The sequence below is a fragment of the Mixophyes fleayi genome, chromosome 5 (genome assembly GCF_038048845.1).
Source record: "Mixophyes fleayi isolate aMixFle1 chromosome 5, aMixFle1.hap1, whole genome shotgun sequence".
Classification (NCBI taxonomy): domain Eukaryota; kingdom Metazoa; phylum Chordata; class Amphibia; order Anura; family Limnodynastidae; genus Mixophyes; species Mixophyes fleayi.
This window is the reverse complement of record NC_134406.1, coordinates 270,767,746-270,793,977: the sequence shown is the minus strand read 5'-3', so window position 1 is coordinate 270,793,977 and position 26,232 is coordinate 270,767,746. Positions and strand designations below refer to the sequence as shown.

General features: G+C 42.9%; 1 protein-coding gene across 5 annotated transcripts; it reads left to right on the top strand.

Annotated features, from left to right (window-relative positions):
- The first annotated feature begins 417 nt into the window (after positions 1-417).
- Positions 418-24,714, top strand: SEC22C (SEC22 homolog C, vesicle trafficking protein). 5 transcript variants are annotated; one of them, XM_075214125.1, is made up of 10 exons: positions 2,795-3,027; positions 3,498-3,556; positions 7,489-7,601; positions 8,393-8,484; positions 8,979-9,190; positions 10,595-10,758; positions 14,907-15,062; positions 16,269-16,387; positions 19,171-19,236; positions 23,308-24,714. In XM_075214125.1, exons 5-10 carry the CDS (start codon positions 9,015-9,017, stop codon positions 23,506-23,508), a joined length of 882 nt encoding a protein of 293 aa, XP_075070226.1. In that variant the 5' UTR covers positions 2,795-3,027; positions 3,498-3,556; positions 7,489-7,601; positions 8,393-8,484; positions 8,979-9,014; the 3' UTR covers positions 23,509-24,714. The 5 variants fall into 5 exon arrangements, with proteins under 5 accessions (XP_075070224.1, XP_075070226.1, XP_075070223.1 ...); XM_075214123.1 differs by lacking the exons at positions 2,795-3,027; positions 3,498-3,556 and adding an exon at positions 418-556; XM_075214122.1 differs by lacking the exons at positions 2,795-3,027; positions 3,498-3,556 and adding an exon at positions 4,376-4,481.
- Positions 24,715-26,232: the final 1,518 nt, after the last annotated feature.

The window sequence follows — 26,232 nt, the reverse complement described above, 5'->3', positions numbered from 1 at the left end:
CTTCAGCAGCTATAGAAGAGGCTCCAAGAAGTTGCTATGCCAGGCCCAAAATTCCGCCTGACAACTCAGGGCATTACATGCCTCCCAACATGTTTGTCCCCGGCAGTGGGAAAGGGGGCATGGCCAAGACATGATGGGGCGTGGTCACGCTCCCAGAGAGCTGCAAACCGCTAGGCTGCCCATTAGCTATTTCTTTTCCCCCCAACAATTTGCATCATAACGGCCCCGCCTCACTGTGTATCACCGTGATACTTTGTATACAGCAGCGCTGTTGCCAGCGGTAACCTTTCATGTCAAGACCAATAAAAAAAAATTAAAAAAATAAGTCCTCCTGTATTTTGTAATCACAGCTCTCCAATGTCATCTGATCAGCGCATTCTTTGACTTCTGTGTAAACTTTAGACTGTGTACATAGGAGGCTGAGTTGTGTAAGACTGATATATTATTGTACATTGGGAATAACCTCACTCCTGTTCCTGCTCAGTCCTGACATTCAGTCGTCAGTCTGCAGGTGGAGGATTCTGTGGTGCAGGCAACTATCTGAAAATCATTACAGGTAAGTCCCCGGCTCCCTGTGTGTCATTAATGCTGAATACTCTGATCCAGCATCTACTAGCTGCTATTTGTCAGCCTGGAGCCTGCAGACCATATTAAATACCCAATCCGTAGGAGAGTCAGGGGACAGGGGGGAGGGGGGAACCTCTGGTCTGCAGAATAGATGTTCAGGGGTGTGTGATTCCAGACACATTACTCTGGAAAGCTAATTGTAATCAACATTTTGTACTAATAATGATGATCTATTAAAAAAAAAATTACAATTACTTTTTATGTAACACCTATGTATCACTCGTATTTCTAGGTAAAGGGTGGAGTTTTGTGACTACTAATTCCAGTCCTATCATCTCCACAGATTGTTCTACTTGATGTCTGTTTCCAAGTGCTCCCTACTATCACGTTTGGACTCCAATTAATGAAAACAATTTTTTTTGTTTTGTAAAATACTGCTCATTGTAATCCCAATTACATCTAATTACATGTGTCATATTTGTACATTGTAAAGTTGTTATAACATTAACTGTGAGCATTCAGGGGCAGCAGTAAGAACGTTTGCTGATTGGTTGTTGCAAAAAAAATCCGCCTCAGAGGAAAAGGAACATTAAGGCTGTTCTGTGTGTTCCGAAGAATCCGCAACTTCACAAATACACAATTTCCAGTTTCTGGTGCGTCATAACCTGGCACATGAAATCTTCTGTATCCATGTATGAGTGGTAAGAGACAATTTCCTGCACCTGGGGGTATATTTACTAAGCTGCAGGTTTGAAAAAGTGAAGATGCTGCCTATAGCAACCAATCAGATAGTAGTTATCATTTATTTAGTACATTCTACAAAATATATACATAATAACATGGTAACATAGTTGATGAGGTTGAAAAAAGACACCAGTCCATCAAGTTCAACCTATTTTGGATCTCCTGCGATCCTGCACTTATATTTGAAATTGATCCAGAGTAAGCAGCCGCCAATCTGTTTCAATTGTGAAAATCCCCCCAGACCCAATATTACAGTCCTATTTTTACCCTATATCCACTACTATCCTTCATTTTAATTAATGGTCGTATCCCTGGATACACTTTTCCGCAAAAAAATTGTCTAACCCTTTCTTCAACATATCTATTGAATCTGCCATCACAACCTTCCCTGGCAATGAATTCCATATCTTGACTGCCCTTACTGTAAAGAACCCCTTCCTTTGCTGGTTGTGAAATTTCCTCTCCTCTAACCTTAGGGGGTGACCGCGTGTCCTGTGTACAGTCCTTGGGGTAAAAAGTTCCCATGAAAGTTCTCTGTATTGACCCTTAATGTATTTGTACATAGTAATCATATCTGGAATCCGATTGGTTGATATAGGCAACATCTCCACTTTTTTCAAAGCCCCAGTTTAGTAAATATATCCCCTAGTCTCCATTCCGCAGAGGACACACTAATCCGCCCAACTCCAGATATATAATTCCTGCAGATACTGTCATCTTGTTGCACTAAGCTAAGTTCTAACCTCTACAAATGGGCGCAAGTCCCTAAAAATAGCTGCTGGATTTCACAAAGATTCACCAGGTGTCACCGGAGAGAAGTTTGGTTAACAAGCATCGCATTTCATTTACATTTTACTTTTTTTTAGAGATGAGCGGGCTCGGATATCTGAAATCCGAGCCCACCCGAACGTTGCCGATCCGAGCCGGATCCGAGACAGATCCGGGTATTCCCGCCAATTGCAAAACTGAAACCGAGGCTCTGAGTCATAATCCCGCTGTCGGTCCTCGCGATACTCGGATCCTATAAATTCCCCGCTAGCCGCCGCCATCTTCACTCGGGCATTGATCAGGGTAGAGGGAGGTTGTGTTAGGTGGTCCTCTGTCCTGCTATATCTCGTGCTGTGCTGTGCTGTGCTGGGTTAATAACAATGCCCTTAGAAGGACACAGCACAGCACGAGAAATTTTAAAAAAAGTTATAAAAAAAAATAAAAAATAATAATTATAAAAAAAAGAAATTAAAAAAAAATATCCAAAAACAATCCTGCAGTATAAGTCCATTGGTACTGCAATATTACAAAGTTCACTGATTCTGCAGAATAGACTGGGAATTAGTGGAAATGATTGTTATTGAATGTTATTGAGGTTAATAATAGCGTAGGAGTGAAAATAAACCAAAAAACTTGATTTTAACACTTTTTATGTTTTTTTCAAAATAAATCCGAATGCAAAACCTTAAATCCGAACCAAAACCTTTCGTCAGGTGGTTTGCGAAACAAATCCAAACCCAAAACCTCAAGCAAATCCGAATCCAAAACACAAAACACGAGACACCAAAAGTGGCCGGTGCACATCCCTACCTTTCTTTACTACATGAAACTGAAAGGCCAGGTCTTGTCTTTCAGTTTCGCTAAGCACGTTCCCTGGGACTGAACCAGCAAATCGGTACGTTAACCCTTACCGCTCTGGTCCACTCAGCTGCATTGACGAGATAACTGGTAAATTGTGGCAATAAGTTTTTATTTATAGCTGCGAATAAAAAAAAAAAGAATACCGCTATCACTGCATGTTCTTAAATAGGCCCCTAGAGTTCAAACCTGTGAAATTTTATAACTTGTTTTAAAGTCTTTAGGAATTGCAAACTGCAGACCACCAATGAAAGTACAAGGTTTGCTGTTCGAGGACAGAATGGATGGGCGGCATTTGAACCAGATGGAACGATTGTAAAGCTGATAGGTTCACAGCCATCGAACTGAGCAAATTCAATAAAATTTATAACTGGTTGGACTTACTCACGGAGCTCTACTCATTACTCTATGAAACTGTGAATATTCATTTAGGCTTAAAAGCTTATTCCAACTCCATCCCCCCCAAAAACCCAGATTTGAGTAGAATGCATAAGTCAGAGGTGCCCAAACTTTGGGCCTGATTCATTAAGGATCCTAACTTGAGAAACTTCTTATTTCAGTCTCCTGGACGACAGAGCGTTGATGGACTGCGGAAACCGTTGCAGGACCCATTATTTTGGTATTAGTGGCAGCTGTATATTTGTAACTAGTCCCATACTATGAGCTTATCACTTTGTTCTTCTATTGATATTTACACAATAGTCCATTTGACAGTAGGTAATATTTTAAGGGGCATTTTCAATTGATAGCGGGATCGCTCAAAAAATATTACCGTTATTACGGTAATCCTGCGCGGGAAAACCGTTAATACGGTAATTTACTCACTGGATTTCAGCTCGCGGCTCAGGGAGCTGCGAGCTGAAATCCAGCGAGATATTACCGTTAATATTTTTACCGTAATATTTTTTGAGCGCTGGATTTTCGGCGATCCCGCCATCAATTGAATATACCCCTAAGAGTTTTTCTTTGATAACATTTTAATATTATGGTTTTTATATGAATGTATTTGGCTATACTATGTCCCCATGAATGGAAGTAGTACATCTGCGCTGCCAATTACGTTAATGTCCTTTGTATTCATTTACAGTTCATGTGTATTTTCTCCACTGTTGTTTTTTTTGGCAATATAGTATAATTTTGATATAACACTGTTTCTTATAAAGCAGGGACATATAATATAATGTCTATTATTTAATTATTGAGTATTGGGCAATTTATGATGATATTTGCAGAGGGCTCTGTGCACATCCATCTGATTAATAATGTATATCCCAATCAGTAAACCCTGCTACATATCAGAATCCATGACATAAGAGCCCTGATGTTATGGTATTCTGGGCTTTCCTAGTAGCAATGTGTTTTATTCTTCTACTGCATGGTGACAGCAGGGTATTGCCCCTTTAAGCAAAGACTAGGTGGTATTGCTCATTTAAGAGCAGCCCCTGCGAGCTGCGCATGCTCAGTGAGAGCCTGTAGGCCCCGAGTGTCAGTGATCTGACTGCAGCTGCCCCATCAGGATCCAGCTGGAACTCCCGCACTGACAGGTAGTGGGGACCCCGCTGACGTCATACAGGCTGCAACATTGTATCCAGTCTCTGGCGATACATTGTATCCACCTGTCCCTGAGTACTGTGGATATACATTGTGTGTATATATCTGTCCCTGACTGCCCTGTGTGTGTATATTGTCTGTATATATCTGTCCCTGACTGCCCTGTGTGTGTGTGTATAGATCTGTCCCTGACTGCCGTGTGTGTATACATTGTGTACATCTGTCCCTGAGTACTCTGAATATACATTGTGTGTGCATCATTCCCTGACTGCTCTGTGTGTGTGTATACATTGTGTATAGATCTGACCCTGACTGCCGTGTGTGTGTGTGTGTGTGTATAGATCTGTCCCTGACTGCCGTGTGTGTATACATTGTGTACATCTGTCCCTGACTGCTCTCTGTGTGTGTATATTGTGTATATATGATATATCTGTCCATGACAGCCCTGTGTGTGTGTGTGCATTGTGTATAGATCTGTCCCTGACTGTGTGTATATTGTGTGTATATCTTTTACTGAGTACCCTGTGTGTATACATTGTGTGTGTATATAACTGTCCCTGACTGCCCTGTGTGTATACATTGTGTACATCTGTCCCAGACTGTCGTGTGTGTGTGTGTGTATACATTGTATCCACCTGTCCCTGAGTACTCTGAATATATATTGTGTGTATATATCTGTCCGTGACTGCTCTGTGTGTGTGTGTACATTGTGTACATCTGTCCCTGACTGCCGTGTGTGTATATTGTGTATATATCTGTCCCTGACTGCTCTCTGTGTGTGTATATTGTGTATAGATCTGTCCCTGACTGCCCTGTGTGTGTGTGTGTGTGTATATTGTGTGTATATCTGTTACTGAGTACCATGTGTGTATACATTGTGTGTGTATATAACTGTCCCCTACTGCCCTGCGTGTGTTTATTGTGCAGAGCCGTAACTTAGAATTCTAGCACCTGGGGCGAGAAAGAGAAATGCCGCCTTCCTAGCCCTCAATTTTAACCAAATGAACCTAAACTATTCCTAAATTGTGCCCCCCTTCAGCGTTGTCCCCTGGGCGATTGCCCCTGTCACACATCCCTAGTTACGGCCCTGATATTGTGTATATAACTGTCCCTGACTGCCCTGTGTGTGTGTGTGTATATTGTGTATATAACTGTCCCTGACTGCCCTGTGTGTGTGTGTGTTTGTGTATATTGTGTATATAACTGTCCCTGACTGCCCTGTGTGTGTGTGTGTGTGTGTATATTGTGTATATAACTGTCCCTGACTGCCCTGTGTATATATTATACAATCAGGACGTGTTCATGGACTTGCAAATCGATGCACCTGAACACAGATGCAAATACACCTTTTATGGACGTTTTATTTGTACCAACTTTGGGGCTGGGGCATATACATCCTTATGACGATCCCCAGCACAAGCTAATGCTTCTGATTGGCTAATTGCGAATTCACCTCTGAAACCGATAGGTGCTTTCTGGATTGACTGTGCATATTTCATATAATTGTATGGGTGTATTCAAGAATATTTATTTTACAATATTCCTTTTTGCATGTCTTGTTGTGTATATACAGTGTATGTAACTCTAGTCTAGCCTTGTATGACTCACTGTCTGGGCAGGTAGTGTCTCTGCTCAATCAATGCTGTCTCTAGGAGCTGGCTGACAAATGACAACATTGATTGTGGCTCTACCCGTCTGCCACCAGGGCATTCTTGATGCAGATCTTCATCGTCATCATCATCATTTATTTATATAGCGCCACTAATTCCGCAGCGCTGTACAGAGAACTCGCTCACATCAGTCCCTGCCCCATTGGAGCTTACAGTCTAAATTCCCTAACACACAGACACAGACAGACTAGGGTCAATTTTGATAGCAGCCAATTAACCTACCAGTATGTTTTTGGAGTGTGGGAGGAAACCGGAGCACCCGGAGGAAACCCACGTAAACACGGGGAGAACATACAAACTCCACACAGATAAGGCCATGGTCGGGAATTGAACTCGTGACCCCAGTGCTGTAAGGCAGAAGTGCTAACCACTGAGCCACCGTGATGCAAAGGGCACTAGTGTCAGAGACCGTATGTTTTTATTTGTTAACAAATTTAAATCCTCTTTATTGTGGTTTGTATAAAATAAAATAAAAATAAAATGAATGGGGCATTTGTAGCACAAATCCTAAACATAAAACGGATGTAGCTTCATAGACAGCAGCGTTACACATGAATACACTGCTAGACACATCCTTGTTGGCTGGGACTAGATCAAACTTCTTCTTGCTAGGAGGAAGTACAATAACTGCAGTGTTATGAACAAGAGGCATCATGGATGAGCGACCGATATCTGGGGTATGTGAGCAGTTTCGCTGTTTCTTGCCCTATGTCATGTACTTTTACAGGGGGAAATCCAATTAGACGTGAAGGGGCGCATTCAATTGTGAGCGTTAACGCTGAAAAACGAGTGCTCGAAAAATATTACCGTTTATACGGTAATATTGCGCGCGAAAAGCGTTAATACGGTAGTTTACTCGCGGAATTTCAGCTCGCAGCTCAGGGAGCAGCGAGCTGAAATTCCGCGAGTAATTACTGTATTAACGCTAAGATTTTTCGAGCGCTCGTTTGTTAGCGTTAACGCTAACAATTGAATACGCCCCGAAGAGTCTCCGGAATGTTCGTGTGACACTTTGTGGCGGAGATTTCTGTAAAACCCTGTAGAGGTGAGAGGGGAAAATGAGCAGAGATTTTTACCGTAATTGCTGCCAATGTGCCCGGCGCGATGTCCACACGTCACTTTGCTGGCAATTGAATCCCCGCTATGGCCACTAATAGGGGTCTTACATCAGACAGCACTACGGAGCTTACAGGCTACGGACATTGTATATTACAGACAGTGTTATTATTCACCATACTTGTAAAGATTCAAACTATATTTAACAATTGTTGATTGAGACATCGTTACACTGAGTAATGTGAGAATGTATTTTTTTTTTACTTCTATACAGAGGAGAAAACTGCGCTGAGTTGTAAGAGCGAACACTACATCCTTCCTCCGCAAACTACACCCAGCTGGCACCCTGGTTGGATTTAAACACAAGGCCCAGCGCCACGCCACCTCGTAAGTGGATCATTTGAAAGCCAGCACACACAGGTGCCAGAGAATGTATAATTAAAATAACGTTATTATCACCATTTATTTATATAGCGCCACTGATTCCTCAGCGCTGTACAGAGAACTCATTCACATCAGTCCCTGCCCCATTGGAGCTTACAGTCTAAATGCCCTAACACACACACACACACTCACACACACCAACAGACTGGGGTCAATTTTGATAGCAGCCAATTAACCTATTAGTATGTTTTTGGAGTGTGGGAGACAACCAGAGCACCCGGAGGAAACCCACGCAAACACGGGGAGAACATGCAAACTCCACACAGATAAGGCCATGGTTGGGAATTGAACTCATGACCCAAGTGATGTGAGGCAGAAGTGCTAAACACTGAGCCACTGTGCTGCCGACGTTATTTAGACTCTTGATGCAGGGAAAGTCACAAGAAGGAAAAAATACAGACTTGGGGGTCTAACCGCTCTCCTACGAATGTATAAAAGTTAATAATCTATTTTAATATTTAAACAAAAAATGCAAAAACCTTGTCATTAATAATTATGACTTAAGTGATGCAAACAAAATACATGTATTATAGGTGTATATGTATCTATAAAACACCATAAGGTGATAAATGGTTCAAATCATTTAGTTCTTTTACAACATAAACCAATTGTAAAACACCATGGAATATGCTGGCGATATATAAATATAATAAAATGACAGCAATAAGAGTATGATATAATAATCATTGTAGAAAGCGAGTGTGTAAAAAAAACATATCTACTTTCCTTCATAGGTACAGGCTTGGTACAGACCATTGGAGGGATAAGTCTTCCTTCCACTGGGGAACTCCCGCCCCCCCCCCCCGTGTGGATAGTGGTCCTGACTGTAAGTACTGAAATTTGGGTGCCGTGGGAGCTCTCCAAGAAAAAACTAATATGGGGGATTGGAAAGTAATCTCTTGTGGAGGTGAATAGAGGGACAGGATAGATATCTTCCACTTGCAACGTGATGATATGGGGGGTGCGGTATATTGGGGGGGTTCATTTGAGATACAGGGGGGTTCTAAAACTTTGGGTTTTCCTCTTTCAGTTAAATTTCTTCAGTGTTGCATTACATTTCATAGCACAAATCACACTGGATATAATTGTTATAATAGTGGATATAATAATTTCAGATAAAATTGTCCATTAATTAAAATTATCCTCAAATTTACTTTGTTACAGGGTGACCACAGTTTTAGAAAGCTGCCAAATGTTTCTTCACAGCGTGCGGGGACGTTAGAATAACTACCCCCTTAGTAATGACAATCACTCCTGTAATATGTGTCTTTCCCCAGTAAGTTGATGCCTCTTACAGAGCTGAATATATATTATGTGCAGATGTAAACTTCATGAGTCAAGCAGCGGCAAATCCCCATGATCCTCTACGCCTGCGTCGTGAGGCTACAGGACGGCCTCCCGCTCTCGGCCTCCACAGATTTCCACCCGAACAAGCAGCTGCTGGAGTGCAAGAGATGGGTGAAGAGGTTATCCCTGAACCTGTCCCAACGACCGGCAAGGGGCACCGTCCGAGCCTGCGACCTCAGCATACAGTAAGACCCGTTTCTCCTCTATAAGGGACGAAATTCTCTCTTTACTGAGCCACTGAAGTGTCCAGCTGTTCTCTATGACCACCACAAGAGGACGCTGTGCCATTACTCTTCATAGATTTTTATGTATTTAATTTTTTTGACCCTTAAAACAGTTTTTTTTTTTCATTTGTAGGAAAATACAATGAAAATTAATGTGAGCCCAAGTGGAAAAAAAAAATACTATTATGTGTAAACACTTTAGGGCATAATCTATCTTATGTAGGGAGGCAGAGCGGCTGCAGAACTGCTGATGAAATGTATTTATATATAAAATCATTATATAGGATAAGAAAGAAACCAATGACTGGGCTTTATAAAGGAAGAGGTGGGCGTGACTTAATGCCGCCACCTGCTTTATCAAGTGGGCGGGGCGATGGGTGGTAATGAGATTTGTGTCATTGCGGTACATCCCTGCCCACTATGGTGGTGACCTACCAGGAGGTGTCGCAATAATTCGTAGTCTCCCAGATGTTGCGGGAGAATCGGCAGCTATGCTGTAAAGTTTCAGACATTGCAAAATGATTTTTGCCAGACACATTGCAAGTCCAACCTAAAACCATCTGTATTTAGCACATGATTTTCTTTCTCTTTTTCCACATCTGTGCCACCCCTGCTGGATAGCCTGGTCTCCTGGTGTGTGCTCTTCCAGTGGATCGGGGCCCTTTACCCGATGGTTAACAGCACCGATAGCCGTGAGACTTGAGCGCTGTTAGGTAGAGCTGGGCAGAAATTTAAGTACAAGCTCTGCATATAAATTATTGAAGCTCCTTAAGGACAGAACCGGAGTCCACTCAGGAGCCGCTTAAACAACTGACTTGAAGGAAAAAATGTATCAAGCTGAGAGTTTCCGGCGGGTTTGAAAAGTGGAGATGTTGCCTATAGCAACCAATCAGATTCTAGCTGTCATTTTGAAGAATGTAATAAATAAATGATAACTAGAATCTGATTGGTTGCTATAGGCAACATCTCCACTTTTCAAACCCACCATAAACTCGCAGTGTGCGCCCAGGGATCTTGTAGGGTCCTACTGAACGTCACATGGGGGGAGGGTCCCTGATAAGTCCTGTAATACTGACACACAGCAGCTCACACAGAACATGGACGTGGTGGTGACCGGTAACCCATGTGTATGTAGTGTAGAGCTTGGTACAGTTGTATGATGTGATCTTCGGTTGTTGCTCAGGGATAGTACAATGTATCTCTTGGTGTTGGGATATTGTAACAACTTTTTTGTCAGCATTGTAATATAAAGTCCTTTCAATCACAGGAATTATTAAAGGACCTGTTCTAGGCTCTGTCCTCCATCACTGTACGTGTGCTGTATACATATTGTCTCATTACGGCCCTCGTCTCCTGTCTCCGCAGTTTCCGCTCGTCAGGTGACATTTCCTCGCTGACGGTATGTGCCAGCGGGTATCCGTCCGCGGCGGCTTTCTGCTTCCTGGAGGAGCTGATCTGGGAGTTCTCCTCATCCTACAACAGCCCCGCTATTGCTCTGGCTTCCAGACCTTATGCCTTCCTGGAGTTTGGTAAGTTCCTTATTGTATTGAATCTACCATCCGCTCTTTCACCTCCATCCCTAGAATAGATGCGGCAGAGGTCCGTGTCCTGGACCAGAGCTTTCGAGAGCGAGTAAAACCAGCATCCACCGTATTACTGAGCTGAATAATGCACATGAAGTAGATGAAGTCTCTGTCGCTCCTCTGCTGCAGGCTGTGGTGTCAGGAGGGAGGAGCTCCTCTGAGAGCAGACACAGAGTGACTGACAGGTTTGCTCTCTTGCTTTGTAGAAATAGACTGTGCGGTTGGAGATTTCACCTTAACCCGTCTTCATGATTGTCCATTGTAATCTAACTGTATAAAGTTATATCACCATAACTAATAAGCGTGGATCATTTAACGTAGTCATTTGTTTAAAAAATATTTCTGGCTGAATCCGCGCTCTACGTGAAAGGAATAATACTTCCTGAATAGAACAGACTATAAATACTACTTTTTAAGGACTAAAGATGATGGATTTAAAAAAAATAAATAATAATTAATAAATACAGTGTCATTTAATCAGACATTTTTAACATCATTTTTAGATTTAATTTATGTAGAATAAACCTATGAAACTTCTAGCCAACCTTTCGGAAACTGTTTACTGCGTAATTCTCAAGTGACCTGTGGTGTTTGCTGAAAACCGCAGCGGCACAAACTAATAGCGACGTTCTCAGAGAGATGGGGACATGTGAAACCTGGTTCAGTTTGTTTAGCTAACTCGTGCCGACATATTTATAAACGAGAGTGCTCCAAGCAGGATTGTCCACGTTCCAGCGACAGAGGGGAGCGGTCAGGGCCTGATTAACGGTTCACACCCCCCTAGGCTGATGCACACATGGCAACGGCCTCGTCTGTCACACCAGGCTCATATATGGAATGTAAAAACTAACTTGTCCTTCCTTTAAAGTCCAACTTCCATTCCCCACTCGCGCCAGTAATTATGTTTCCAGTGTTTTTTTTTTAACCTCTCCCTCCACTTGGCTTCTTAAAAGAGTCACCGAGTTCTTTATCACTCATGTAATTTTATTAAATTCAGAACCGTACAGCAGAATGGAGAAGGACCGAGCGCTACTGATGGGCTGTCTCACCCGCGGCTGTCGCCATCCTTGTCTCTTATTCGCTAATACTCATACGGCCGCCCAAGGATAAGTCCTCGTCTTCGGCCTTTACAGTGGGAATATGTCAAGATTAAAACCTTACTGCATTTTGCGCTCATGTTTATTTACTTTGGAGAACAACTATTATCTTATTTTTTAAAATAAATTTCAGTTTATAAATCTCCCCATCACAGTTTTGCACCTTCCGCAGCTTGCACCCCCCCCCCCCCCCAAAAAAAAAAAAAAATGCCTGGCGCCCTATGCTGCTGCCTAGTGAGCCTATTGGATAATCAGGCCCTGGGGGCGGTACCTACAGGCACAAATAGTAGAAATTATGAAAGTATTGTATCCCGTGTGAATATAGAATATCATAAACCCCGAGAACTTCTGTGACTGTAGAAGTAACTGAACTCTGGAGATTTCTGATATCCTTTATTATTTATACAGTAGAGAATATATTATTCATTATTATGACTTACCTGTGTCTTATCTACACTGACCGTTATACATCCGTCACGGAAACACTTTCTCAGTGAGTCATAGGACACAAGTGACATCACTGCTCATTATATATGTGTTATATTGTACAGGAGTGACATCACTAGTCCCCAAGTATGAGGATGTATTTTACTGGACACATAGTGAGGTTGAAGAAGGACACAGGGCCATGATATTCATTCCCTCATAAATTATAATTGTGTTGATCCAGACAGAGACAAAATATATAATCATGTCGCTCATTGGGCCTGATTTTTATTTATTTATTTTGTTTAATAAATGCATGAAATTCAGGCATACGCCCGTGTTCAACTACAAGCTGATCTGAAAAACGTCTAGGTGCGCTCGGCCTGTTCTGAACCTGCCGTATTGACTTACACAAATCATTGCTGTACATGTAATATTACTTGTAAGGCAAAAAAATGTTTTCAGTGATTGTCACCTGTTAATAATGGTTATTAATTAACTTTCAAGCATTCTCTGAAAACCCATCTCTTCAGACAAGCTTATAATATTCCTCAACCACCCTCTTAACCTCACTACCTTACCCTATAACCCGTTACACAAATTCACACAAGACAACTACCCCCTGACCAACATTGTTGTGTGACAGGATCATTTAGTTTATGAGTCACTTTTACCTTTGCAGTCTGGCTGGGCCGAAATTCAAAATGTAGACTTAACCTCATATGGCAAACTCCCATTGTCCCATAGATTATAAGCTTGCGAGCAGCCTTCTCACCTCTTTGTCTGTTTTACCCAGTTTGTTTATTAGTTTACTATGTTTGTCCCTAATTGTAAAGCGCTACGAAATATGTTGGCGCTATATAAATGATGATGATTAATGACAAAACAAAGTAATCACTAGTCATCACTAGTAATCAGCACTTACACCTGACCTGTAGCTGGTGCAAGTGATATGGCAGAAAATCACGTTCCTTAGAGACGCCCAGAGTTGAATCAGAAGCTGCTGTGTGCGCTGAAGGTTGGGATGTATTTACTGTACCTTGACTAAGTGCGTACGCCCATTGCTCTCCCCATTCCGCCCATGAAATCGTAGGCTTTTGGAACTGTAATTTGCATTAGAAAACGAATTGAACGTTGCTGCGTTCACTAGTGTATGGACCATTTCTGGGCATGTGCGGTGCAGTTTAACGCGAAATACTTCACATATCGGCATTTGCATTCCTTAATGAATCAGATCCCCTGTTTCTAATAATCCACAAATCTGTTTAAATGCAGTCCGGCTGCTGTGTACGATCCTCCTTTGCCTATTCCAGAGCGCACATTATAACGAGTGTCTGCTTTCACCAAGGGAATGGGGCAGAAAGTGGCCTTGACAGTTGGCAACTCTAGTTAGTGAAGCATAAAGACTTTTATTTTGTTTGGTAACACAGTAACGCTGATATACAGTATAGTGTACACACACACACATACACACACACACACACACACACACACACATATAAAACAGTATAGTATACACACACACACATACACACACACATATAATACAGTATAGTATACACACACACACACACACATATAATACAGTATAGTACAGTGGTTCCCAAACTTTTGCAGTTCGCGGCACCCTTAGAGTCTCCAAATTTTTTCAAGACACCCCTCCAAAATAATTACTGAACAGTCCTGTTTTAGAGGTAGTTGGGTCAAAAAGTTGTAATAAGTATTTAGGTCACGACAGAAATACTTATTTAGTTGTATGCAAAAATGCCCCTCTGCATCCAGGCACACTGCCCCCTCTGCAACCAGGCACACTACTCCCTCTGCAACCAGGCACACTGCCCCCTCTGCATCCAGACACACTGCCCTCTCTCACGTTGCCCCCTCTGTCACGCTGGCCCCCTCCTCTGCCCTCTGTCACGCTGGCCCCCTCCTCTGCCCTCTGTCACGCTGGCCCCCTCCTCTGCCATCTCTCACGCCGACCCCCCTCCTCTGCCCTCTCTCCCCCTCCTCTGCCCTCTGCCCTCTCTCCCCCTCCTCTGCCCTCCTCCTCTGCAATCTGTCCTCCTCCTCTGCCTTCTTCCCCCCTCCTCTGCTCTCTGCCCCCCTCCTCTACCCTCTGTCCCCCTCCTCTGTCCTCCTGGTCTGCCCTCTGTCCCCCTCCTCTGCCCTCCTCCTCTGCTCTCTGTCCTCTTGGTCTGCCATCTGTCCTCCTCTTATGCTCTCTGTCCTCCTCCTCTGCTCTCTGTCCTCCTCCTCTGCCCTCTGTCCCCCTCCTCCTCTGCCCTCTGTCCCCCTCCTCCTCTGCCCTCTGTCCCCCTCCTCCTCTGCCCTCTGTCCACTTCCCTCTGCCCCGCACCAGGCAAAAAAAAAAAGAAAGCAAACAGAAACTTACCAATCCGCGCGGCGCTGGGACCCTCTTTTGCCTGGCCCACACCACCCCAGTGACAGCGCCGCGGCACCCCTTTGGGAACCGCCGGTATAGTATATACCTATCTATCATACACATTAACATGTTCTTTAAAGAAAATTGTTATCAAAATCTCTTTTGTCCGCCCTGTGTCTTCTATACAGACAGTGTTATTCAGCGCGTGAAACACAACTTTAATTTCGTGGACAGACCCCCGGTCCGCCTGGATCCCTGCCCCCCTCCGGTCTTTGTGAAGCTGGAAGATGTAGCGGAAGCAAATGGCATCGCAAACGGGCACACAACCACACAAGTGCACTCGGGTAAAATATTGTCTCATCGTTGGTGTCCTGCGTGTTATTATAAGGGGGACCCGTCGCGTACAGGGGGTTGAAGCATTTTTCAGCCAATCGGTTCACTAGAAATTCTGGACCTTGTGATAGATATCGCTAGTTCCTGGTGAATGGATCGGCTGAATAATGTTTCAACCCACCAAATATCTGCATCCTCTGTGTGTACGTGACTATAATAGTTATATTATACTGTATGCAGATATTCCACTCACTCCCTAACAAAACAATGTAAAGGAGCTGTATCCAGATTGGTTTGTACTGAATTGTGTCTCGAACAGGGGAATTTATACGCTAAACATGGTTTTGTTATTCCTCTCTGCAAGGGGTTGTGCCCGAGACCCCTGGTACCCATCAAGTATTTGGTCTTTACTGGACTTGACCACTCCCCCAGTGACAACATGCCCCACCCACAATGATGTCACACATATCCCCTGCTCCTAGGCCAGTGTTGGCTAATCTGTGACACTCCAGGTGTTGTGAAACTACAAGTCCCAGCATACCCTTCCAGCAATAAGCTGCTGTATATTGGCAAAGCATGCTGGGACTTGTAGTTTCACAAACACCTGGAATGTCACAGGTTAGCCAACACTGTACTAGGCCATGCCCCCAAGTTATTGTAATAGTAATTCAAGTTTTTGTCCTCCAGGACTCCGGTGCTATTAAGGTTAATTAAATAGATAAGATGAGTTAAACCGGAGAGTGACTTGGCGCAAAGGCGAGGAACGAATATATACTAGAACCAGCACCAGAATCGGGGACATTTATGAAATCTGGTGCACAGATAAAATATACTGTTACTTTTAGTAACCAGTCAGACATTAGCTTTTATTTTCTAGTTTGCACTTGGAAAACTGATGAAATCTAATTGCTTGCTACGAGCATAAGCGCCTCTTTCTGTGCGCTGGTGGTCTTCAATGTGACATGACATAGGTAGCACACTGGCTAGTATTGTTTTTACCTACCTGCTTATTGACACAAGTGGTGGCCGAGAGGTTGACCGTATTTACGGCTGATGGTTAATAAATGTTATTGTTACTTCTACTGCAATCAGGTGACTTCTGTGTGGGGTGTAGGACTTTCTGTGTCTGAGACCTGGAACGGGAGAGAGAGCGGAAGAAGTGTTTTTTTTGTTTTTTTTTGTTTTTGTTTTGAGACTTGTCTTTTACTTGTCCGTAGCACCAAATTGCAGATTGGCCCCTGTGAGCGCGCTGGGAATCCTCTCCCTGACGCTAAGCATTATGTGCAGCGCCCTGAGCCTCATCCGCGGAGTCCACCTGGCCGAGAATTCCTTCCAGGTAACCTCCGTCCTCTGCCGACGTATCCTATCTGCTATTATTATTATTATTATTATTATTATTATTATTATTATTATTATTATTATTATTATCATTTATTTGTTAGGCGCCACAAGGTATCCGCAGCGCCGCACACAGTACTAACAGTAGACTATACAGGGTGAAACCATACAGAACAATGAACAAAAGGTACCAATACTTCAGAAACTCCGGCCAGTCATAATTAGAATACTTTAGAGACCCCTGTGCCCATCAAGTATACTATTAGAATACTTACTGAGTGTATTAATGTTTATGAGCAGTGTCATGTGGATCCATCAATAATGCCACAGGACCAGTGGGCTATACGTCCACAGTGGCTCAATTGGAAAATATCCAACTGTTTGCCCCCTGTGGCCAAGCGGGTTTATAACTGCAGATCTTATAGGGCCCCGTTAGTGCCGCTAGAAGATTACCTAAGACGATGGCGTTGATCAGCGGTCCTCTTATTACATCTTCTTACCTCGTTTACTGGGTATCCTGTAGTGATCACATTGTTTTTGACAGGTTTATTATTTAACCATTGTGTTACTGAAAGTTTGTAGATCATTTCCTTGTATAGGGACACTGACAACACTTGCAGTACTAAGATTTGTACACTAGAGGGAGCCAAATATAGAATATATAATTATATACATATAGATATCTATAAACTTCCACACAGGGGCGGATCTAGAAAAGTATCCTACCCGGGGCGATTAAGGGGGGGGGGATTTAGGCCCCGCCCCCTTTTTGACTTCAAGGCTGCCGGCGGCTGCTGCACAATATGTGCAGGTCCGCTCGGCAGTGACAATGTGCTGCCCGGCTGCTCTGATTGTGTTTTAAACACAATCATATCTGTCCCCTGATCTTACTACTGCACCTTACGTATCGACTCAGACTGAGAGTTATATAGTGGAAGGAGCAGGGTCCCCCAGCAGCACAGAGTATATCAGAAGATGAGTGATGTGTTAGTGAGGACAGAGCTGCATGTGACAGGGGCAGTGACATGATGTGAGGAGGGGAATGGAGGCAGCAGGAAGCCACAGGCTGAGAGTTATATAGTGGGAGGAGCAGGTTCCCCCAGCAGCACAGAGTATATCAGAAGATGAGTGATGTGTTAGTGAGGACAGAGCTGCATGTGACAGGGGCAGTGACATGATGTGAGGAGGGGAATGGAGGCAGCAGGAAGCCACAGACTGAGAGTTATATAGTGGAAGGAGCAGGGTCCCCAGCAGCACAGAGTATATCAGGAGATGAGTGATGTCTTAGTGAGGACAGGGCTGCATGTGACAGGGGCAGTGACATGATGTGAGGAGGGGAATGGAGGCAGCAGGAAGCCACAGATTGAGAGTTATATAGTGGAAGAAGCAGGGTCCCCCAGTAGCACAGAGTATATCAGGAGATGAGTGATGTGTTAGTGAGGACAGGGCTGCATGTGACAGGGGCAGTGACATGATGTGAGGAGAGGAATGGAGGCAGCAGGAAGCCACAGACTGAGAGTTATATAGGGGAAGGAGCAGGGTCCCCCAGCAGCACATCGCAGTGATGTGAGTCTCCTGTCACACTGCATCTAACATCTACAACTTGGGTTTCTTACCTTACTGTGCATTAAACATTTGCACTGCACCATTTATACCAAACGTTTTAAAATAGTGCAGATGATAACTATTCACTTTTAAGCTGCAATAACTGAAAACGTCTCGTTAGTATTGGGACAGCTTACGAAATGGCTGCTCTTCTTTGGTCGTTCTTTAGTCTATCTGCCATTATTGTTAACTGCAAAGTACTTATACAACATGTTCTGAGGAAAATAATGCCGCCATTCTGACACACTCTGTTCAGCCATTTTTCTCTTCATACTGTTCCCAGGATATTGCAGGTTTTGTGGCTTTTGAACAAATGATTATCTAACTTCACAATACAGTACGATACATCAGAGGTGTCATTTACTACAAAATCTGCTACTAATCTGTATTTGTCCACAGAAAATATTAAAATATGTTTCAACAACCACAAAATAAACTTTCTACAGACTTTCAACAGCATTTTAAACAAACTGACACCTCCTGTTCATTGTAAGAGGAATCGGGCCCCTGGGGGCCGAGCGTAACAGACAGTGAGTGAAGGTCATGAAAGGACTCTGTGTTTGGTTTCTCAGGGAACGAGCTGAGTGTAGCTATAGCAACTGATTCAGAACAGCCATTTTTGGCACATTCTCAGGATTAATGGCCTAAACCTCTGGGTATCTCAGCATGGAGCTCCCAACCCTATATTTTCACAGACTTTCTGTAGTATCGGTTATTTTGTGTTTTACAGTTACTGGCAGCCATGTTGGTGATTTTCAAACTTTGGTTCAGCCATTTTGTGGGATTACAGCCTGGGAACTAGTGACATCACAGGGATGCTTTATGGCCATATGATCACGAGGTAGCGAGTTAATAGGCTACGTTCTCGTGACCATCAGCCCAGCCCCCAATATGGCTGCCGACAGCGTATTTAGGTGACATATGTAGGGTTGAACAGTGTTCGATGAATAGAACAATCACACAAACTTCATATGTTTAGAAAAGACAATAAAGCAAATTACAGTTTTCGGTGGCAAATAAGGCATATTAATAGCCCCCAATGAGGTATGAACAAGATGTATCACAAAATCAATATGACTACGCCCACAAGATGGCTGCTTCTGCTCCTCAGCTGGATATGACCTGAGTGAGTACATACAAGGGACTTACAGGCTATTTTATTTCTTCTGTTTATAGGACGGATATGAAAATGCAGGAAGAGTGTTGGCTTTTCTCACAGCCTTTACTGCAAACATATTACAGGTACGTCAAAGGACAACAGACGCCAAAGAGTATCAGGATATATATACTATATAGGCTTACTCTGACGTTCCACTGCAGGTTTGTGAAAACATGAAGTGTCATGGAGTATATCCTCTAATACAAACAGAGGACAGCTCTTACTGGTTGTGCCCACATTCTAAAAGGGTGCTCGTATGGAACAAAAGTCTCAAATAGCAAAGCATAGCCTGCCAGTAATTCCCTTACACACTTACAGGGATATTACTGGTGATGTTCTTGTGCTTTAATTCACCAATCTTTACAAACCTTTATTTCTCTGTACAAATCGAAACCAGATGGAGAAGGTCATTCTCTTGTCACACTATTTATAGCTGCTTTCAGCAAAGGGATGGGGCAGAAAGCCAGTTGGGAAGATTTAACTAAATGACGCCCTTCTGGTATGAAAGTTGGAATGGCAATTTCGTCCGAAAGATGGGCTCCCTCCCTGTGACTATAGGGTATTCGTGGTTCCCTTGCAGGGCTCCTCGCTGCGTTGAGAGAGGGGGAGGGCTGGTAATTTCGGACAGTGGGTTGAATAAAATATATATGATCTTGTGTTTAGTGGTGTTTCAGTATATTGATTTCAGGTACATAGTGAAACTGTCTTTCTAATATCATTATGAGACTGGAGTATAGATGTAACTTTGTTTCCCTTCTTCCTCATTTAATTCTATACAGGGTTCCACTCAAAATTTTGCATTTAATATTTTATGGGGGGTTTACTAAGATAAAATACACACTTGTAGTTCTCTTTTGCGTTCCCCCATCTGGCAGGTCCCCAGTGGATCTGTTCTGCTCTCTGCTGTGTTACTGCCGCTTGTCAAACAGGCAGTGGTTGTCAATGCCCCTCCCACGATGCAGATGGGGAGTTCACAGGGGAGGAGCCTAACAGCATAACTCTGCTATTCTTTTGTATGACAGATTGAATTGTGGCGCTGGGGAACTTCTGGATTAGAGGAATTGATGTTTCCTTAGTGAACTCCGCTCTATACTACATTTTTAAAGTTTATTTAGCATTATCATCATCATCATCATCATTTATTTATATAGCGCCAACATATTCCGTAGCGCTTTACAATTGGGGACAAACGTAATAAACTAATAAACAAACTGGGTAAAACAGACAAAGAGGTGAGAAGGTCCTGCTCGCAAGCTTACAATCTATGGGACAATGGGAGATTGACACATGAGGTTAAGTATACATTTTGCATCGTGGCCCAGCCAGACTGCAAAGGTAAAAGTGACTCATAAGCTAAATGATCCTGTCACACAACAATGTTGGTCCGGGGGTAGTTGTCTTGTGTGAAATTGTGTAACAGGCTAAAGGTAGTGAGGTTAAGAGGGTGGTTGAGGAATATTATAAGCTTGTCTGAATAGGTAGGTTTTCAGAGAACGCTTGAAATTTTGTAGACCAGAGGAGAGTCTTATTGTGCGAGGGAGAGAGTTCCATAGAGTGGGTGCAGCCCGAAAAAAGTCCTGTAACCGGGAATGGGAGGATGTAATGAGGGTGGATGAGAGACGCAGATCTTTTGCAGAACGGAGTTGCCGAGTTGGGAGATATTTTGAGACAAGAGAGGAGATGTATGTTGGTGCAGCTTTGTTGATGGCCTTGTATGTTAGTAAAAGTATTTTATATTTGATTCGGTAGAAGACAGGCAGCCAGTGTAGAGACATACAGAGTGATTCAACAGAGGAATAACGATTTGCAAGGAAAATCAGTCTTGCCACAGCATGCAAAATAGATTTTAGGGGTTTGAGTCTGTTTTTGGGAAGACCAGTAAGGAGGGAATTGCAATAGTCAATGCGGGAGATGATTAGTGCATGAATTAAGGTTTTAGCAGTGTCTTGTGTGAGATATGTGCGGATTCTGGAAATGTTCTTTAGATGTATGTAACATGATTTAGATATAGAGTCAATGTGGGGAACAAAGGATAGGCGTGAATCAAGGATTACACCTAGGCAGCGAGCTTGTGGGGTGGGATTTATGGTCATGTTATCAACAGAGATAGAAATGTCAGGTATGCTCTTGTTGGTGGGTGGGAATATTATTAACTCTGTTTTAGAAAGATTAAGTTTGAGTTGACGAGAGGACATCCAAGATGAAATGGCAGAAAGACAGTCGGTTACACGGGACAACACAGATGTCGAGATATCAGGAGAGGATAGATAGATTTGGGTATCATCCGCATAGAGATGATACTGAAAGCCAAAGGAACTTATTAGCTTTCCAAGAGAAGCGGTATAGATAGAGAACAGCAGAGGAACTAGCACTGAGCCTTGTGGTACTCCAACTGATAGGGGAAGCGGAGCAGAGGTGGCTCCAGAGAAATTAACAGTAAAAGAGCGATTAGAAAGGTAGGATGAGAACCAGGATAGAACTCTGTCTTGAAGACCTAGGGATTGCAGCGTTTGTATGAGAAGAGAGTGGTCAACGGTGTCAAATGCAGCCGAGAGATCCAGGAGAATTAGGAGAGAGTAATGGCGTTCAGTCTTAGCAGTGATCAGATTATTAACAACCTTGGTCAGCGCAGTCTCTGTGGAGTGTTGAGAACGAAAGCCAGACTGAAGAGGATCCAACAGGTTGTTTGCGGAAAGAAAGCCTGTGAGGCGAGTGTAGGCAATTCTCTCTAGAAGCTTGGAGGGGCAAGGGAGCTGGGAGATGGGACGGTAATTTGAGAGAGAGTTTGGGTCGGAGTTTTGGTTTTTTAGAATAGGAGTAATCACTGCATGCTTTTATAGTGATGGAAAGATGCCAGTAGAGAGCGAGAGATTACAGATTTGAGTTAGAGGTGAAATGAGCACAGAAGACAGGGATTTACCAATTTGCGAGGGAATAGGATCAAGAGGACAGGAGGTAGAGTAGGAAGATAAGAAGAGAGTAGAAATTTCCTCTTCATTTGTGGGGTCAAATGAAGAGAGGGTGTCAGAGGGTAGAGGTAGGGAATTGAGCTGATGGCTTGTTGAGGAAGAGGATACCATTTCTAGTCTGATCTTGTCAATCTTGTCCTTGAAGTAGGAAGCAAGATCCTGAGCACTGATAGTAGATGGAGGGTTTGGGGTGGGAGGATTGAGAAGATGATTAAATGTATTGAAAAGGCGTTTGGGGTTAGAAGCCTGAGCATAGATAAGAGATTGAAAGTATGTTTGTTTTGCAGTGTCCAGAGCATTTCGATAGGAGTGGTAGACAGAAGTATATGTGAAGAAGCATTATCCTTTAAAACCAATGATTTGGTTTAAAAACATTTTTACCCCTCTCATTTTTTAGTACTTAATGTGTGTATGTAATACGGTCTAAACATGAGTGCAAGAAAATGATGATGTTGCAGGAGTTTGTCTGATATCTTCTCTAGGCTTTATGGACACAACGCAAACTCACATCTCAAGCAGAGGTCATATCCCTGTCACTCCCCCCAGTGCGCTTCTGTCAGTCTTACTTATGTGTGATCATACAATAACTTGAGGTGTGGATAGACACAAAGGTATGGAAATATGACCGAAAACAAAGAGGTTTGGCTGCAACATACTTATAAGACTGCACATAGCCTGAGAGATCACATAACACAGACCTGCCCAGTCTGTGGCTCTCTAGGTGTTGTGAAACTACAAGCCCCAGCATGCTTTGCCAGTAGATAACCATCAGCTGGCTATCAGGGCATGCTGGGACTTGTAGTTTCTCAACACCTGGGGGCCACAGGTTAACCAGGCCTGACATAATATGTTGTTTAGCATATCCTTCCTCTTGACCTGGGAACAATTAAGTAAATACAATTTTTTTTTTTTAAGGTTTAAATGTTTCTAAGTACAAACTGCCCTGTTCGCTGCTTCAGTTTATGCCAGACACTATTAGCTTCTAAAATCTCCCATTGGGAAAAACGATGAATCCATAATCAAATTCAGAGTTTCAAGAGCTTGGCAACACGACAACCTCAAAGCTAAGCCTGCTATAGTATAATGTATGTACAGCGGTCAGTCACCATGCAGTAAGGGATATTATAACACAACATCTACACATTTATATATGTGGATTCTTATAGCTAATATTTTGTGTTTCAGTGTCACCTGTATCTCTTCTACTGCCCGGCACGGAAGCTGAAGGCATCGGGACTGTTCCTAACGATCTGTCTGTGTAACGTTTACTTGTACGGACTCCGCAACCTCTGGCAGATTCTCTTCCATGTCCTTGTAGCGTTTCTTGCGGCTCAGCAAATTGTGACTAGGAAACCGCTGGACAGACGCGGTGACTGCGGGGTCTGAGGACTGGACGGCGTCTGTTGTTCATCGCAATACGAAAAACTTCCCGTGGATTAATCCATAATCTGCTAAATCTGTTTTGTAAGTGTTATGTAGGTTAGGACAAGTATGGAGCGATGGAAGAAGGTGGCCTGGTCTGATGAATCACGTTTTCCTTTACGTGAAGTGGACGGCCGGGCGTGTCTTCGTTGTTTACCTGGGGAAGAGAAGGCGCCAGGATGCACTATGGGAAGAAGGCAAACTGGCGGGGGCAGTGTGATGCTCTGGGCAATGTTCTGCTGGAAAACCTTGGGTCCTGGCATTCATGTGGATGTTACTTTGACACGTACCACCTACCTAAACATTGTGCATACCAAGTACACCCCTTCATGGCACTGGTGTTCCCTGATGTCAGTGGCCTCTTTCAGCAGGATAATGCGTCCTGTCACACTGCAACAAATGTTCAGGAACGGTCTGAGGAACACGACAGAGTTCGAGGTGTTGGCTTGGCCTCCAAATTCCCCAGATCTCAATCCGATCATCTGTGGGATGTGTTGGAAAAACAAGTCCGAGCCATGGAGGTCCCACCTCACAACTTACAGAACTTACAGGATCTGCTGCTAACGTCTTGGTGCCAGATACCACAGGACACCTTCAGAGGTCTTGTGGAGTCCATGCCTCGACGGGTCAGAGCTGTTTTGGTGGCATGAGGGGGACCTACACAATATTAGGCAGGTGGTTTTTATGTTGTTTTTAGACCTATGGGGGGAGCAGTTACTCCCCCTGTTAGTGCTCCCCTCACTTCCAGTATTCAGCCTTCCATTGCAGTGAGGAAATGAGGGCATAATGGAACCAGCCATGTGTATGATCTTTTCTCTGGAATGGTGGCACATAGTGATACAGGCAGCAGTACAAAGCAAAATCACTAAAAGCACAAAATGAAACTATAAATTGGAAATTCTTAAAATAATTTGCAAGATTCCAAACAATTTTTTATTTTTATAATCTTTCTCCAAAGAAACAAAACTTGTCATTTGAAATGCGTTGTAAAATGTCTGTGTTTACGCTGTATTTATTTAGCATGCGCTGTTTATCGTTCATGTTTTAGTCGGCATGTGATGTTGCCACATTATACTCCCCAGAGGCTTTTATAATGATGAACTGAAAGATCCTTGTTTGTCAGGTAAAGGGGAGGATTTTTTTAAAATGAAATAAATTATTTTTCTATCATCACCGAGCTGTTCTGTAGTGATGTACAAAGTTCTGTGTTATTATGTCTATTATCCGCACAGACCAGGATGGTTTCCTCAGTAGATATATTATCCTGTGTCTTCTTCCTGGGCCTCCAACCTTTGAAAACCTATTTTACGAACCACTTTATAAGAGCTTACTGACGGTTAGCATTGTGTAGAGTTATTATCATACAATATAAAAATGTGCCCAAAATGGAAAGGGTGATCTATGGGGAGGTAGGTAAAGAGCTCAATGGTGTCCTATAATACTTTCATGTGTTTTGTTGTGTCACGAGGGGACCAGGTTTACTGGCATTAACTTTTTTCTTACTGACGGTTGAAAATGCATCTCTTTTTACTGACTGTCAATACATTTACTGACAGGATTGGCCAACTATGTATGAGCCTTATTGTTATTCCAGTGTCAATATTTTATAGTATAGAAATATCACACACATGATGAGGTTACAAAGAATCTTGTTACATAAACTTCAGTCTGCAACAAAGTATTTAATGTCACCGCAGCTTCCTGTTATAAATGTAAAACTTGTGATTTAATCAATTCTATCTTGTGGTCTGAACCCCTGTCCCCTATCAGACCGCGGTGAAGATAGCAGGTAAATGGGAACCTTTTCTTTCTGTTTTGTATCTGCAATACACAATTCTATAATTACACAATTATTTGGAGATATATATATATATGGAGAAGGTTAACTCCTGCTGTTTCTGACTTTACACAATATAAAACAAGACTTAAAAAAACACAACACTTTAAACAATTAATACATGGTGATCACAATAGGGAACATTTGTGTAGTATTCTCTACAATATTGCTACATCGTATATGGATTCCAGATGAGGACCCTCTCTTCCTTTCCCACTCCCCCTCCCCCGCTCTCTCCTTCCCTCTTCCCTACACCGCTCCGAAGTTCTAGGAAGTTCCCTAGATGTGGTATAACCAACATGACACATATTTATCATGACAACGTATTAATTCTGCACCCCACATGCGCTGATATCCATTACATTTTTTATATTTGGCAAAATAGGTGTTTGGTACGGCAGGGATAAGTATTAAAACCAGGACTTTAAAAGGAAAAGAGATAAAACCCAAAACGTCAGAACAAAGTGTATGCTGCCCTGTTACCCCGGATGCCCTTTTCATTTGCCTAAGTGGTAGGGCTTCCATAATTGTGAAGCAAAAAATGGTCACCAAAGTGAGCTGTAGTTTGCTTAGACCAAAAAAATGTACTCTGTACCTCGATATAGGTCCTCAATAAGGTGAAACAGTTCTAGGAACCTGTTCCCACTTGTCCTGTTCATTTTGGTTCGGGAGTGAGGATTATGGTGAGTAATACAGCCCAATATATAGTGCAGAAAGAGCACATTTCTGGTGAAACACACGCAAACAACTTCTTGCTTTTTACTTTGTTTTAATGTCAGGATGGTAAAAGTACTTAACAACATAAAGATTCCACAGTTTCTTGTGCTCCTAAACACTAAATAAAGAGAGAC